Below are 15,811 nucleotides of genomic sequence, written 5' to 3'. Positions count from 1 at the left end.
CACTTACTGCTGCTTCTCCCAGCAAGGAAGCAAGTGTTCCTTTCTCTCCTCAGCCCTTCAGCAACATCCACTGGTTCATGAGGATAGACTAGGTATTTCTGTACTCTGCAGAGTCCTCCAGAAGATGGAAAATTTGTTAGTACAGAGGGAAAATAGTGTCATCTGCAGTCAGGTAAATGCTACTGCCTTGCTTACACTTTAGTCATTCAAACAAACCAAAGGTATAAGATTTTAAAATGTCCCTTTATTTATTTGGTCAGTTTCCTGAAAGGTACTAAGCTTTTTCTGGTACTCTGTAACTCTGGAAGCTGGGTAGAAGCTGGTCAGTAACAGGGCGATTTGTTAGAGGTGCTGTTGTGGTAGGACCTGCCTGACTGTGGCACAGTCATCTGAACTCGCAGTGTCAGAAGCCAGGCAGGAACACAGATCTCGAGATGTTCCTGATGATTGTTTCCATTGCTTCTGTGGGCCAGCAATGGTACTTTTTCCAGCTGCACTTCTTAGGTGCTTGTGTTAGTAACAGAATAGCAGACTACTGTGTCCATCCAGATTGAAGGCACGGCACAGTGACAGCTGCCAGCAGTTGTAGAGCTGCCTTTCAAACACATGCTCATCCCAAAGCAAATGTTAATTCCAGCTGATGGAGTCTGACATTGCATTTCTATCCTAACCAACACTTACAGTTAGTCAGCTGCAGGGTGAGAGCTTGTCTCCTGTATAACCAGTTTCTGATCTTTGTTCAGTGGTGATACATCAGTTTGAGTTTATATTAGACCCAAAATAAAATTTCAATGGAAGTGGTACTTCTACATTCTTGTGCACTACCTGATGCTTACCACCACAGTACAGATCACATCTTGCCACGGGCCAGAACAAATTGAAACCCTACTCTGAGAAGGGAGAGATTATTTTGCCTTTATATCACATTCCATCAGTCTGTCTCAGCATGTACTAGACTGTGCTGAAAGGTATGGAAGTCTCTCTCTGAGGCAGAATTTCCCCATATCTGCTAATCCCACAAAGGAAGGAGACACACAAAGAATGTTAGCTGGCTTTTATTTTAGTCTGAACTAAAACATTTTTTAAAAAAATCCAAACACATAACTATGGATGGAATAGTTTTTCACAGTCATAATCTGACCAACTGTATCACAACAGGAAAGGTAAGTAATAGCCCAGAGAACTGGCTGCACCTTTATGAATTGTGGGGCTGGGGAAGAGGTGACAGTTCCTATGCTTCACATCCCGTCAGCAGGAGTCTAACTAAATGCATGGCCTGCATTTAGACACCGCTGCATGGCTCTGCTGGGCTCTTAGCCTACAGGGCTTGTTTCCAACATTTACTAAGTGCTTCTTCTCAAACGCTACAGTCCTCACTGTAGCAATGGGACCAAATCCCTTAGTATTGGGATACGATGCTCTGGCTTGCACTAAGAGATAAATTCAGTAAGATAGGGGTTGCAGTAGCTGGCGTAGCCCTGTGAGCTCACTTATACTCAGGGGACAGTACTGGAGAAATGAGGACGGTTTCAGTTTGAGGTCTGTTGGACAGTAAGTCACCACTGGTTTGACCAGAGCTGTGACACAGACTGGCTTTTAGTCGGAGAGGAAGAGAGAAAAGAAACACAGAGCATGAAGTCATGGAGAGAAAGCTCAGGTCTGCTGTGAATGACGTTAGGAATCCAGACCCACATTGAGCTTGAATACCATCACATTCAGCTGCTTAGCAACAGTAAGGCCTAGCCCAGCAGCTCAAGGGGTTTAAAAAAACACGGTCTTTTAAACATTTAAAAAAGAGTACATGATCATTTTTGTCTAGTATTTGAAATGTTACACAACAGAGTGTGATACAATGCCACTTACAGTCTGGTGTAAGCGGGATATACTTTGTTACTGAAGCTTGAATAGAACCTGTGCCTTAAAGTTTGGGCAGAGAGGCCAGCTTTCCCTTCAAGTTTTCAGCAAGCTTGTCCATGAACTCAAAAGTGTTCAAGTAGTCAGAGCGCGTGACACTGAGGAGGGGAAACAAAACAAGACAGATGTTAGTTGCAAAGCCACTCAAACACTTAAAGCAGGGGAAGACCATTCAAAGAACTCTAATTCTTCCCTCTAAAACCACAAGTGTTATTTCCTACTTATCAGGTTGATGTTTTTTCCCAAAAGGCTCCAGAGAAGAGATAGCCAGGTGGTACTTTGCAGTGCAGCAGGTCTCCACCCTAATAAATGGACAGGGCAGGATGTGGCCAATGCAACCAGCCCATCACAAGAGAAATCTCTGCAGTTCCTTCTCTATTTTTCCCCCCATGCATTGGGTACAAGAGCAGGGACAGAGCAACCTAGACTAAGCTACTTGGGGTGGAGTGTCTCGTGTTCTGTCTGCACAGCACTGGGTACAGGTGAGCCCTCTTCTGTGACCAGACTCCAGCAATTCTTCACCACACTAAAATAACTGTCCAGCAAATGCTGTTCAGAAACACCCAGTCAAGCAGCCTCCTCCAAGCACAGCTGATGACTTCAGACACTTACTTAGGCAGGCCTTTGATACAGGCAGCAAGGTCCTTAGTCATGAAGCCAGATTCGATGGTCTCAATGCAGACTTCTTCCAGGGCAACCGCAAAGTTCTTGAGGCTAGTGTTGTTGTCCAGCTTAGCTCTGTGAGCTAGTCCTCTTGTCCATGCAAAGATGGAGGCTGAAAGAGAACACTAGATTACTCTGTCCTTCTAGAACTCCCTGGACATTGTTCTAAACTCATGTGGAACAGTAATTATTTTTTAACATTAATGAAACTGAAAACAGGCAGGAAAAAAGATAGAAAATCTGGTATGTGTAAGAGGACACTTATATTCATCTAGGCATCCTTTGCATTTTGTGCAGCTCTAAAGAAAAGCAAACCCTAGAAATTACTCCCTGCCTCCAGCCATCAGATTATGTGTGCCATTTTATCTTATTTTGTTCCTGCATAAGTTGAAAAGAATGACCAGTGGCAGGACTCTGGTTACACAGAAAGTTGTCCTTATGATAGAAGCGTGCAGTCTTCTTCCTGATATTACATTATACTCCAGCCCCTATGAAGTTGTAGAGGATTCTTTCCCTCATGTCCCACTCTAGATGCACTTATACTTTAAGTATGAACATGGTTTGGGGGGTGGCTGGGTCTTTTGGAGCATCAGGAAGGGGAGTAAAATAAAAAACAACCAACCCAAACCTTAAGGCCATTGTGGCTATAAACCCATAGTTTGCTGAAGAGTGAGAGCATGTCTCAAAGGCGAGGCTAGTTTAGGTCTAGCTATTGCTCACACTCACTCCATTCCAGCCTGTTTTTGCTCCAGGCTGCAGCTGTCTCCATGGAAGAAAAATGTATAATGAATTACCAGTTTCACCATTCAGTGGTGCAATTTGCTGCAGAAAGGATACAGACTTTCCTACTCCAGACCTGTTCTGTCATGTGTAGAGATCACTGACAGGCAGTGAAAAGCAGCTCACCAATGGGGTTAGTGGAGGTTTCTTGGCCTTTCTGGTGCATGCGGTAGTGGCGAGTAACTGTGCCGTGAGCAGCTTCTGCTTCAACAGTCTTGCCATCAGGGCAGATCAGCACACTGGTCATCAGCCCCAGAGAGCCATAGCCTACAGAACACAGAGTTTAAAAAGTTTAGGGTCTCCTTTGGACAGTCCCCTTCAACTCCCCTTAATCTCCCCATCCGACAAGCCTCCTACACCCTGCCAGCCTTGATGGGAGTATTCCTAAACAGCAGTGTTGCTGCAACTCACTGGCTAGTCCTGACACATCAAAATAACAGCTTGTCTGAACAGAAAGTGCTGCTGAACCACGAGACAGATATGCAGACATTCTGCACTATTTCAAGAAAATTAATACTCTCACCCAACTTGCTGGACAGATTTTTACTGAAAAGGTGCAGTATGAGAACAAAGAATCCTAAACAAGCAGTGTTGGGCTGTCAGTTGCTACCTTCACCACAGGGTGATGGGAAACAAACCTACTTCATATCATGACCATCTGCTCTAGTGAAAGAAACCATGCGCTGGCAAAATTGGACATTCGCACCGCTTCTAACCCTGCAGTTTTCATATCTCTGTCTTTGAAAGCTTCTTTGTTCAGTAGTTCAACACACATCCTTGTTCTGTGGGAGGCAGGTTACTGACATTATTTGGAAAGAGCATATAACAAAGCCACACATCTTGCCCTGTGGCTTTCTGTGTCCATATTTGTTTTGGCACCAGGCAGCTTGGTTATATAGGATTTTGATCAAGTTCTACAAGTCTATAAAGTTAAACATATCAATATCTTTCTTTACACGTGACAGGTGGCTTTAGGTCCTGAAGGTTTTCTTACTTATCTGTAGAGCACCTGCCAGTATGCTCACCACCAGTCAGCTTAACTCCAGCTGTCAGTGACAGAATCCCAGCTGTCTGGATACCTTCCACTAGAATGCAAAGCCCATCAGGTATTATATTGGTAGGAACTGCCATCTGGTAAAGAAGTGCAACTACACAGTCTACATTCAATGGATTTTCTTGTAAAGGTGAAATCAGAAATTCTTTGGCTGCCTGATCTCCATGACTGGCCACAGGTTTGAAATGTAAGTTCTGAGATCCAACACCACCTCTTGGGCCACTACACAAGACATGACACAAGGTCACAAGAGACTGCTACCGATCCCACTTCAGCGTAGCACAGGGAGCATCTCACACCTTGCGCAACAGAGTCAGACTGCACATCCCCATCGTAGTTCTTGCACGCCCAGACAAAGCCTCCTTCAGATTTCAGGGCCTGAGCAACCATGTCATCAATGAGCCTATGCTCATACCAGATCTTTCTGGCTTCAAACTGGGACTTGTATTCTCTGGAAAACAAAAACCAGAACAGCTTGTCATGTAGATAAAAACAAGGATTGCACAATTTGTGCAAGTAATTGTGCACAGTGAGGTGCACAGAGATACAAATAAAAAAAAAACAACTTAAAAGAAATGTGCATCCTCTTCACTCTTTTTTTTTTTCCTTGCTCACTTTGCTAGGCCACTGCAAGTCTGCTTCAGAATCACAGAGGAGCCCATAGAGACACCGTGACTCTCTGCTAGCAGAGATGACCACCACAGCCATATTTAGTAGAGCTTTAAACATTGAGTATTGTGGCCTGCAGGACAAGAGAGACTGCAACAGAGGAGGCACACAGCCCCCCCAAAGTACTGCTGAGCAGCTGAAAATGCTGAATTAACTGCAGCAGCTTACAAAGCTGGAGAGGATGTTCTTGCTGCAGACTTTTGCACTGTGGTAGGAAGTACACAATTATCCTAGTTACCTGTCATAGATCTCTTGGAAGATGTCTTTAAAGCGGCCATCGTATCTCTTCAGGATCGTGTTCTTGGTGCTCATATAAAGGGGCCAGCCTTTAGACAGTGCCATTTGGAAGGAACTGTGGGCAAAATCCTTGATAGACTGGTCAAGATTGTACATTCCCATGGCTACACCACCACAGCCTGTTCGTGGAGGAAGAACAGATAGGAACCAACTAGATCTAGTTTTGGTTAAGGATTTGCCAGTCTCCCAATAACATAGTCTGGCAGGCAGACTGGTGTTATCCCCAGGTGTCTTGATATAGTGCTCAACTTAAAGCTGGTTCTTTCAGAGAAGATTCACTTTGCACTATCAGCTCAAAGCTCCAGCAGTCATGTGATGCATGGATAGGAATATGGTTTTGTTCTTCAGCCAGGTACACCTTAATACTGTGATCTAATACCCCTAAGAAGTTTCTTCCTAATCCAGCCTAAGCAGCAAAACTGTGACAGGATTGAGTGTGCTTGAACTCCTACTATCCATGTAAGTAACACAGAGTATTTCTCTATCAAAGCAGCAGGTAGCAGTTTGGAGCAGGGGTCTCTTTCAAAGCTAAAAATGGGTTTAGCTCCCATCTTGAATGCCTTATACCTTCAGGCTGTGACTGCACTACAGCACTAACTCCAGCAGTCAGAGGCTGATTTGCCTAGCTCAGGCAAACAAGTACCTACATGCATTCCTGCATCTCTTCAGCATACACGTCTGGCCTACCCTGCAGCTTTGTTTCACCTGCTCAGGCTCACTTCCAGCGAGTTGTGGCAACAACATATCAGTCATCTGGGTGTGAAGTCCTGAGAAGGCTCTGAGGAACTATCACCACTCACATGACTTAAGTCGTGTAATGCAGACGTGTTAGCAGCCTGAATGGAAGCACCTTAAACTTACAGCCTAGTTCACCTCCGTGAAAGCAGAATTCAGATCATGGGACAGGCTGATTGTGGGTGAAAGTAGGGTCTAGGGCTTCATGAAAAAGCTTTGTAATTTTCAGAGCACAGCTTGTTGTGTTTCTAGTGAAAACTAGATACCATGTGCTTCATTTTAAGCACCTCATTACCACCACCTCTCTAGTTTGTTGTACAGTGCTTTTATCACGGATCTTTGCTCTGGAAATATCCCAGATTTTTTTATTTTTGAAAATACCCTTTCCTAATATCCATTTGTCCTTACCTCCAGATGTTTGTTACTATATGGACATGCATGCAGAATGAAGAGGGGAAGCCAGAGGAAGTTTATCTGCCTGCCAAGACATCATGGTCATTTAAAGTTGATATTGGCAAGGAATGAAATTCCTGATGTTACCAGCAAAATTACACATTGTCCCCCTCCCCCCTTAGTGAGTCAAGGCTAGAACGGGGTCTGATCAGCTAGAGAGACTGTGTCTTCTGGAGCCATGATTTCATAGTTCCTGGATGACAGCTGTTAAGTTTTATTCAAATACTTCTTTGCATATAGGTTAAAGAAAAAAGCCTTGCTGCAAACATACAATCCTACTGCCTACTAAAGTTTCTTGATTCAGTGTCAAGGTTGAAGATATTAGTACAGCAATAGGACAAGCTTCCCTTATGCGCTGTGGAGATATGCTGGCACAACAGCTATCTGTGGGGAGTGGAAGTTCCCCCAGAGCAACAGCAGTAATCTGCCATCTTTGCAGTTCCTTGCTTTCTGCTTGCTGATGCAACGCAGAGCAGTGAATCAGACTGGCAGCTGGAACTGCCAGACGTCTCCAATACAGGCTCACCAGTCACCTATCAAATGAAAACAGATTGGGACTGGCAGTGAAGCAGGTGAACTACAGATGAAAGGCTGTGCAACATGAGATAGTAGATATTTAGGCTCCTGTGAGCAAAGATGCCAGAGAAATCAAATATCACAAATGAGCATCATGTGGCAGTCTTGGTACCTGTTTGCCAAGCCAAGTGCATACAAACTAGGATTCTACGGTTTATGTGGATGTATTAGGTTTTTGTAGCTAGAAACAAACCATTGCATGCTCATGTACGCAGGTAACCATAAGGCTTCAAATCCCGAATCCTTTGATCGCTGATAGGCAAGAGAGGTGACTTGTGTGACGCCTTCCTAAATGCTGCCCCTAGAGAAACACCCTGGGTACTAGCAACGTGTGTGCAACTCTTCCCACACAACAAAGCCCAGCAATGTCAGGACTCCACCACCTGACCCTAGCAATGTCTACAGCCAGCACAGCAATATTGCTAGGAGGGACACCAATACCTTCGGGACTGCATCTGTTAAAACAGTTAGAGCCTACACGGTCAGGAGCATCCTTGTCAAATCTCCTTTCCACCTTGCAGAGTAAGCATCAGTTCTTATTTCTATTGAAAAAAAAGACTGCTTAATAAAGAAGGGTGCAAACTGCAAAGGTATATAGAGCCCAGTAAGACAAACTAAAACCAGAAAGAATTATACCCGAATTGTTCTCAAATATATCTCCCCTTATGTCAAGCCCTGTTTAGATAGCAAGTTTGCCTCTGATCACAGAGAAAAACATGCATGCCGCTACCAGAGGCATCATACATGGAGCACGACAGGTGACCAGTCTAGTATGATTGTGTGTTTGATACACCTCTTTGATCCCAGGAAGGTTCCGAGTAACTTTCAGTACTTCCCAGGTAAAGCAAGAAGGCCCAGACCTTCTCCCCCACTCTACCTCAAAGTCATATTTTACCATCAAACAGATCTGACTGGTACTTCGAGGTTGAATTAAACAAAAAAAATCAGTTTTAATCACAACTTAAAGATAATACCTACTTTCAAAGTTATGGACCAGATATGTGACTGGTTTGCCTCCATCTTTTGGAGTGTAGGTCATCTCCACTTTTCCAGGCCCAGGTACCACAAAATCAGTTGCTCTGTACTGTTAAAAAAAAAAAAGTGACATGATGATTTTATCTATCGGGAGGACAGAACCATAAAAGACAACCCACGTTTGGGAGGGAAGGGTGCGGAAAAGCATAGTTGTACCAGAAAACCCCATGGAACAGGCTCTGTTTACTCAGCCATGTGGTCATTGGATTATTTTACTGGATATTAGAAAGACCAATAGTGAAGAGTCTGCCTGTTAGCAGAAGAGATCTTCCTCTTTAAGAGAAAAAGCTTACAGACTCTTGTGCCCCACCGACTGGCAGAGTATTTACTTTTGCAGACGCACTGAAGTTTTAAAGTGCAAAGCATCCAGAGTGTTGTGGGGTCTGTGAGTAGACAGGCTCCCCTCCCTGCCTCAAAAAAAGCTATTTGTATCACAACTACTGATCTTGTGAATAAGGGGAAAATCATACAGCACCTTAATGAAAACCATTATTTGTATCCACCATATGACATTTGAAAGGCCAGTCTGTAGTTACAGTTCTTTGAATTCTGTAAATGGGTACACATTTTGCTCCTCTGAGCTACACAGACTCAGAACAAACGCCAACATTACTTGAGTTTTTAAATGTACAAGTACATAAAAACATGTACAAGTTTTTAAATTGTGTCTCATCTTCCCAACTGTCCTGAACAGCACTATTTAAGGTTAGATTTCCTTGAAATTAGTCATCCTTTTTTACGTACTTTCCCTCCTATTGAACAAATTGGTTCCCTGAGCTGTTCTGAAGTTAAAGAAGTGTCTCGCTCATATGTCCTTTACATGTTATTATATTATTCCTTTCACTTTAATCTTGTACTTTGGCAGGGTTTCAATCCTCCCCCTTAATCCATCGTTTCCTATTATTATTTTGACCTTCTCAATTATTCAGTACTCTCAAGGATGTTGAGCCCCATTGTTTTCTAGTGTCAGGGCTCTGCAATTATTTTTCTGTTAGAAATTCATTATTTTACCTTCCCACCCCACCTAATCTTATGACTTGCCCCGGGTTTGTGGGTTTACCCATCTGTTTAAGCACTTGACTCTTATAGAAGACTTTTTAAAAATTTTGTTGTATTTGGCTGCTTTACAGCACATCATCACCCATGGAGAACAGTATGGTTGATCCTTGTCCTCTGGGCTGCCCAAAGGCCACTACACTGAGTGCCATGCCAGGGCTTTCCATGGCCTTGTACTACCTCTGCCATGAGAGGCCTGATAGAGGATGTTTCCCAACTTCGGTACCACAGCCTGATGTGCCCAGTATAAATACCAGCTCCGCAGGAGTGCTCTGCAAGTAAGTTTAAGAAGAAGATCACAGTTTAAAAAAAAAGAAAACAAAGCCACACCCATGCACAGAAGGAAACTTTGCCCACTTCTAAAAATCATTCACTCAGATCCATTTTTGCTGTGAGCGACATTTGCCACCATAAAGTCTTTCTGAGAAGGAAGATGGGCAGCGTAAAGGATATTTTCTAAAGGGGACCTAATAAATGCTTATAAATATCTCAAGGGTGGGTGTCAGGAGGATGGGGCCAAACTCTTTTCAGTGGTGCCCAGCGACAGGACAAGGGCCAACGCGCACAAACTGAAGCATAGGAAGTTCCATCTGAACATGAGGAAGAACTTCTTCACTCTGAGGGTGATGGAGCACTGGAACAGGCTGCCCAGGGAGGTTGCGGAGTCTCCTTCTCTGGAGATATTCAAGCCCTGCCTGGACAAGGTCCTCTGCAGCCTGCTGTAGGTGACCCTGCTTCAGCAGGGGGGTCGGACTAGATGACCCACAGAGGTCCCTTCCAACCCCTACCATTCTGTGATTCTATAAAGACACTGCTGTGTAGGGAGGATGGTTCTGCAGAGGTGAAGAAAAATAACTTAGAGGGGTTACACCCTGTGTTTAGGTACATATCTATCTAATTGAAGCACAGGCCCCTGAACACTGTTCATACACCTACACTAAGAAACAGAGGCATGAACCAGGCTCTCCTACACTTTGCCAGGTGCTGTACAAACAAAGTGTATCCGCTCCCAGGTGGAGTGCAAGGGATAAAGCAGCAGCACAGGGATGTCTAAGTCTCTGTAGCTCTATACCAGCCAGGACCAGTTCAGATAAAAACAAGGGTAAGCACAGAAGTGACTCACTTGATCTCCATAAGCGTGACGGCCAATGACAATGGGTTTCACCCACCCAGACACCAGCCGGGGAATGTTCTTGCAGATAATAGCCTCCCTGAAGACAGTGCCACCTAGGATGTTTCTAATCGTCCCGTTGGGAGACTTCCACATCTGCTTCAACTTGAACTCCTCCACTCTCTTCTCATCAGGAGTGATGGTTGCACATTTTATGCCAACATTGTATTTCTTTATGGCTTCAGCAGCTTCCACGGTTACTTTATCATCTGTAGCATCACGATGCTCAATGCCCAAGTCATAGCTGTAACAAACCCACAAAGATGGTCAAAACTGCCCAGGACATTACTTCGCGTCCAACGGGGAAGAAACTAGACCCCGTATGTGCCTGTGAGTGTAGTTCCAGCACTCTGCCACAACTGAAGTTATCCCTCTTCCAGCACAAATGCTGCTGGACTGGAAGAAAACATAGGCTCAGATACTCATACTTCTGCTGCTGGTAGGAGGTTGAAAAAAGGACAGCTTCAGCTCATGGTTGAGGCTCTCTGCCAGCACGGGACATAGCCAGTATCTCCCCTGCCTTCCCTTCTGAGCTTCCTGGCAATGGAAGCTTTCAGTCTGGGATTCTAACGGTATGGAGCAGCACAATCCCCAGATGGATATGGGCCTTTATTTCAAACCTCTTGTGCTGACGGTTCTGGCTTCCTTCATATACTGAGCATACGAAGCTACACTAGGCTCCAAATCAAAAACTGCTTTGACTATGGACCCACAATCCTGCTCTGGCAGCAAAACTGCCAATATTCCCCCTCCAACAGTCAGAGGAAGCACTTTTCCCACACTCTGTTTTACTAGCTTTTGGAGAACAATGGGTGGCCAGCATGGGACAGCCAACTGAAGCACAGCCAGCCAGCTGTACATGAATCTAGCCATTGTGCTGCTTCAGCCAGGGGTCCGCTTTCCCTCCTCTCACCCCTCTGCAAAGGGATGTTCTCCAGACTGCATGCATGTATTATGTTGCTGGGTTCCTGTTTGCTTTGGTTCTCTACACCAGCAAACAGAAAGCCTGATGTAGGTGGCATACAAATGACTCCAGGAGCAAGGGAAGAGGTCAGACTTGAGGGTTTAATAACAGCAGACACCAGTGAAGGCCTCTGTCCACATGGCCAGGAGCAATGCAACTGGAAACTTCTCTAATAATTATAGCTCAGTGGCTAGAAAGAGAAGAGATTATTTGTTCTGCTTGATCAGATGCTGTAGACAGCATGTTCCTTTTGCCATAGCAGCTGCAAGTATTTGTTTTTACCTGAAGGGAGTGTAAGAGCACAGCCTATGCTGGGGGAATAACTGCAACAGTTAGCTCACACTGCCAGCAGCAGGACTCAAGCTTACAGACATCAGGGCAGAGTCTGTGCCCTACAACCAGCCTTTTGCCCTTTGGGCAGATCTTCATAGATGGCAAGAAGTCATAAACCTACTCAGTCCACAGATGCTAGGCTTCAAGTCAGGGAGTGGCAGAAACACCCCATGTTTCTCATTGTTTAGGCTGCAGAAAGCCATGCAGACTGTCCAGGTGCTGGAAAGCCAAGACACAGGAGATAAAAATGCAGACCATGTCTGTGACAGACCTTCTTAGCTTTATTTCTGTACTGTACCTCTAACTCAAAGTTATGCGTTCCCTGCTTACTGCTGTGAGGAACACCAGAGTGGCTGCCAGACTTTGACAAAATACCTTCACTGTGAGCCCATATTTTTCAGAGTACTTAGTGAGGTAGGCCCTTGGGTAAGTTAACCGGGGGAGTCTGCTGGGAACTTTATCAGTAGAAACAGGGCTAGTTAGCCTCTCTGCACTAGTGCAGGAAGAGCTATAAGGCTCTCCATGCTAAGTGAAAGTTGATCAATGCCTAACGAGACATGCACATTGCAGTACAAAGTCTCTGTGTGTCATAAAGGGCTATTACCTGTGCAAATCCAGATCTACATAAGGAAAAATCAGCTTTTCTTTAATCAGTTCCCAGATGATCCGTGTCATTTCATCTCCTTGCATCTCCACAACGGAGCCTCCATTGATTTTTTTAGACATCTTGAGCTGCAACAGACATAAAAAAACCCAACCTAAGTTAAAAACTGCCAACCCACATCACCAGTACAAGTATCCTGCATTTTTACAGCACAACTAGAAGAGAGGTACTAAGACAGCATACAGGATCTTTTCCCAACAGTCTTGAAAATAATCAGTTCATCCCTAGTTTCAGGCTAACTGCTATTCTTGTTGAAACCCCAGCTCCTAGGGAGATCTATGAGAGGATAATAATAAAGGTGAACATCTGAGATTTCAGGGTGTGTGTTCTAAGGACACAAGCTTTAATCAAGGTTGTACAAAAGAACTTGAAAGCATGACCAAACTCTTCCCCTTAATACCACAGAAAAAGATGAGCGCTGTTTATTGTTAGATTTCATGAGTTCTAGTCCAGTTGCCTGTTTCTCCCCCTTTTTCTGAAAAATGGGGGTTAATGGACATTATTTTAATGACAGCTCATATTGCTGGCACTATTAAGATTAATACATTGTCAGCTTCTTTATTAGCTTCCTTCCCTAGGAAGGAAGGAAGGAAACAGGTACAGAAATCCAAAGGCTACACCAAGAGTACTTTCTCTTGGCAAGCTTTATTTCTGCTGTTAAAATAAATACTGGACAATTTTGTCTTCTGTATGGAACAGAGGTTTCCCAAGATCTTTGTTCACCAAAGCTCAAAAAATAAACCTGAACTCTGCCCTTCTATTTGTACTTTGTTCCTTGACAAAGCCCAACCCCACAAGCCACTGCCCTAACACAGTGCCCTGCTTTCTAACAGCCACAGTTTCTTGGTTCTCAGCTCTGATTATGCAAGAGCTATGACTTGGCAAGTTCCTCCTCCCAAGACAGCTCCGTTCTTGTATGCAGCTGTTAGGATACTACAGTGAGATACCAAGCCCTGTGCCTGAGGTTGCAGCCTCATAGATACCACGGTCCGTGAATGGCTTTATCCAGAATGAGTGGTCCTGCTGTACACAGAGTCTGTTCATCCAGATGAAGGTATTCAGAGGCGTGAAGTTTGCAATGCAAGCGCCCCAGGTTACAGTCACTTGGGGAGACTGCTCCCTGGTTCAATTTTTTTTTTTTTTTTAAATTAAACTAACTTGTACTGTATTTACCAAACCCAATCCATTAAACATTTTTAGTCTGGGAAGAGAATAAACTTTGAGCTACATTCTAGCTACTGCATCAAGCTCTTTTAAAGAGCAAAAATTACAAAAAAAAAAAAAAAAAAAAAAAGAGTAAAATGAGGTTATGAGTTACCAAGTCTCTATTTACTATGAGCAAATAAACCTGAAAAGTTAACTAGTTTAAGGCACTCCTATTCCAAAGATAGATAGTATCTTGGCTTATATGAGGCGTCTCTAGTCCTGATGGAAAACTTTAACTTCACATGATCACACTCTCTCCGAACTCAGTTTATTTATTTATTTATTTAGGGCCAAATTTTCAGTTGTGACTATCTAAATAAGGACTGTATCACACACACTCCCATGGCCTAGACAAAAGATTACTACTCCAGAGACTTCAGTCTTGCTTTTGACACTTACACAGTCTGAGAAACAGTCTGATTCATTTAAGCCAAAATGTACAGACACCCACCCACTATCACTTGTTTTGTGGTTTTGTCCCTACTCCAATGAGACAAATCAGACTATGCCAGCGATAGCAATAGGTTTTGCAAAGCTGGCTTCAGTCCTGTATGGTGCTGCTGTCACAAGGGGAACATGAAGCATGCAAGATGCACCTCCACCAAGATACATCTACACCCATACATAGGAACAGCAGCTTCTCAACTCTGAGAGCACCCTACACGTTTATCTGATTGTGGCTCCAGCACTTTTCCCCTCCTCAAACACGGATGTCCCCAGTTTCTCTACGCACAGGGGCAGAACTGCAGCAGCATCCCTCTTCTGCGTACCAGTGTCAACATGCGAGGAGTTTCCTCTAGAGACCATGCAATCCCTAGAGTTCATCTCTTTCTATCACTCTCCCCCTTTGATTTTACACTCTCCAGAACTGCCAAGTCAGCAAGGTCTTTCTCCTGCAGCAGCCCTTCTTTAAACGCACTTAACCCAGGCATTTAGCCAAGGCAGCTTAGCAGAAACTGGGTGAATTTCCAAATACTCCTCGGCCCTGGGGGCCTACGGTCAATGATTAACCATCGCAACAGCTCCTTAACCCAGGTTTCCCGCAGATCTCTCTCCAGACCCGCCGCGCTCCCAGCCGAGCGGCGCAGACCGCTGTCACCACCCGCGCCCTCGCCTGCCCCTGCTGCGGGGCCCCGGTGCGGACTGCCCCTCCCGGCGCAGGCCGCGGGCGGGGGCAAACCCAGGCACCGGCACCCCCGGAGCACGGCGCTGGCGGCAGGGACCGGGCCGCTGCCCCCGGTCCAGCGGGCCTGCCCGCGACACGCGAGGGGCCCCAGGCGCGACCGGCGCTCGGTGACTGCCCCGGCTATGCAGAGAAAGCCGGACTGCGAGGGGAGAGGACTAGCCCCGGGCTGGGGAGGTCGAGCCCGGGGTGCGAGGACCCCCCTCGGCACCCGGGCCGCCCTCGGCGGCACCTGCGGCGGCTGGGGGGGGGCGGGCGGGCAGCCTGCCGCGGAGCTCCCGCCGCGAACCGCCAGAGAAAGGCCCTCAAAGCACGAACCCACCCCCTCAGGGCCCCTCGGCAGGGCGCGGCCCCCCCGCACCGCAGCCCCGCCCCGCCCGCGGGGCGCCGAGCCCCGTTACCTGCGGGCGCTGCCAGTGCGGCTCTCACGGCGATGCGGGGCCCGGCCGCGCGCGGGGCCTTTTTATGGGGCCGCGCCCCGCCACCGCGTCGCCCCCTGCCGGCCCCGCCCGGCCCCTCCTCCCGGCTCGGCCCTGACCCGCGGGTGCGTGGGCCGCTCGTGCCGCGGCTCTCCCCGCCTCGCCGGGCCTGCCCGGGTTTTTGCGTACCGATGCCTCCCGGTGAGGGGGCCGCGGCAGCACGGAACGCGCCGCGGCCGCTCCGCCGGGACGGCCGTCCCGCAGCGCGGTGGCCTGCCCGCCGGGCCGGGCCTTCTCCGCGCTCTCCCGGCACAGCCGCAGTAAGTGGCCTGCGTCGCCACACGGAAGGCGGCGGCGCTGGCGGGCGCGGAGGCCCGGGCTGCCGGAGCGGGGCCCAGGGAGAGCGCGGGCGGCCGGCCCGGGGGATACGCGGGCACACGGGCGACCGTGTCGGCAGTAGGACCCCCGAGCAACGGGGCAGCCCAGCCGCGGGCGAGGCGAGGAGTGGGAACCGGGTAGCGGAGGGGGCAAGCCTGGGACCGCCACGCCCGGGGCGCGGGGCGGGGCGATGACGCTGCGGGGCGGGCGCAGGGCGCGGCCCCCTCCGCCCCGCCCCTGAGGCCGCTGCCGGGGGGGTGG

The 15,811-nt window shown here is 47.0% G+C and overlaps 2 protein-coding genes across 3 annotated transcripts in view; one reads left to right on the top strand and one right to left on the bottom strand.

The window, feature by feature from the left end:
* Positions 1–1,039: 1,039 nt before the first annotated feature.
* IDH1 (isocitrate dehydrogenase (NADP(+)) 1) lies at positions 1,040–15,463 on the bottom strand. Of its 2 annotated transcripts, none has more exons than XM_075429892.1 (9): positions 15,362–15,463; positions 12,305–12,432; positions 10,356–10,647; positions 8,120–8,225; positions 5,319–5,496; positions 4,711–4,862; positions 3,484–3,624; positions 2,527–2,689; positions 1,040–2,012 (listed from the first exon to the last, which is right to left on the bottom strand). In XM_075429892.1, the coding sequence occupies exons 2-9, from the start codon at positions 12,424–12,426 to the stop codon at positions 1,919–1,921; spliced, it is 1,248 nt and encodes a 415-aa protein (XP_075286007.1). In that variant the 5' UTR covers positions 12,427–12,432; positions 15,362–15,463; the 3' UTR covers positions 1,040–1,918. The 2 variants fall into 2 exon arrangements, with proteins under 2 accessions (XP_075286007.1, XP_075286006.1); XM_075429891.1 differs by lacking the exon at positions 15,362–15,463 and adding an exon at positions 15,155–15,283.
* PIKFYVE (phosphoinositide kinase, FYVE-type zinc finger containing) overlaps positions 15,422–15,811 on the top strand; it is a 71,217-nt gene continuing 70,827 nt past the window's right edge. Inside the window, exon 1 of the mRNA XM_075429888.1 lies at positions 15,422–15,492. The gene's annotated coding sequence lies outside the window, so the exon portion shown is untranslated. The remainder of the gene's footprint in view (positions 15,493–15,811) is intronic.

The sequence above is a fragment of the Opisthocomus hoazin genome, chromosome 9, assembly GCF_030867145.1.
Source record: "Opisthocomus hoazin isolate bOpiHoa1 chromosome 9, bOpiHoa1.hap1, whole genome shotgun sequence".
Classification (NCBI taxonomy): domain Eukaryota; kingdom Metazoa; phylum Chordata; class Aves; order Opisthocomiformes; family Opisthocomidae; genus Opisthocomus; species Opisthocomus hoazin.
Note: the sequence above shows the minus strand (reverse complement) of the source record. Positions and strands in the feature narration are given on the sequence as shown.

Coding starts and splice junctions, on each gene's coding strand:
- IDH1 (XM_075429892.1), bottom strand. CDS start 12,426: ATGTCTAAAAAAATCAATGGAGGCTCCGTTGTGGAGATGCAAGGAGAT. Junction 4,863..5,318: donor TTCCAAGAGATCTATGACAG/GTAACTAGGATA, acceptor TTTGTTTTCCAG/AGAATACAAGTCCCAGTTTG. Junction 2,690..3,483: donor AACCTCCACTAACCCCATTG/GTGAGCTGCTTT, acceptor GTTCTCTTTCAG/CCTCCATCTTTGCATGGACA.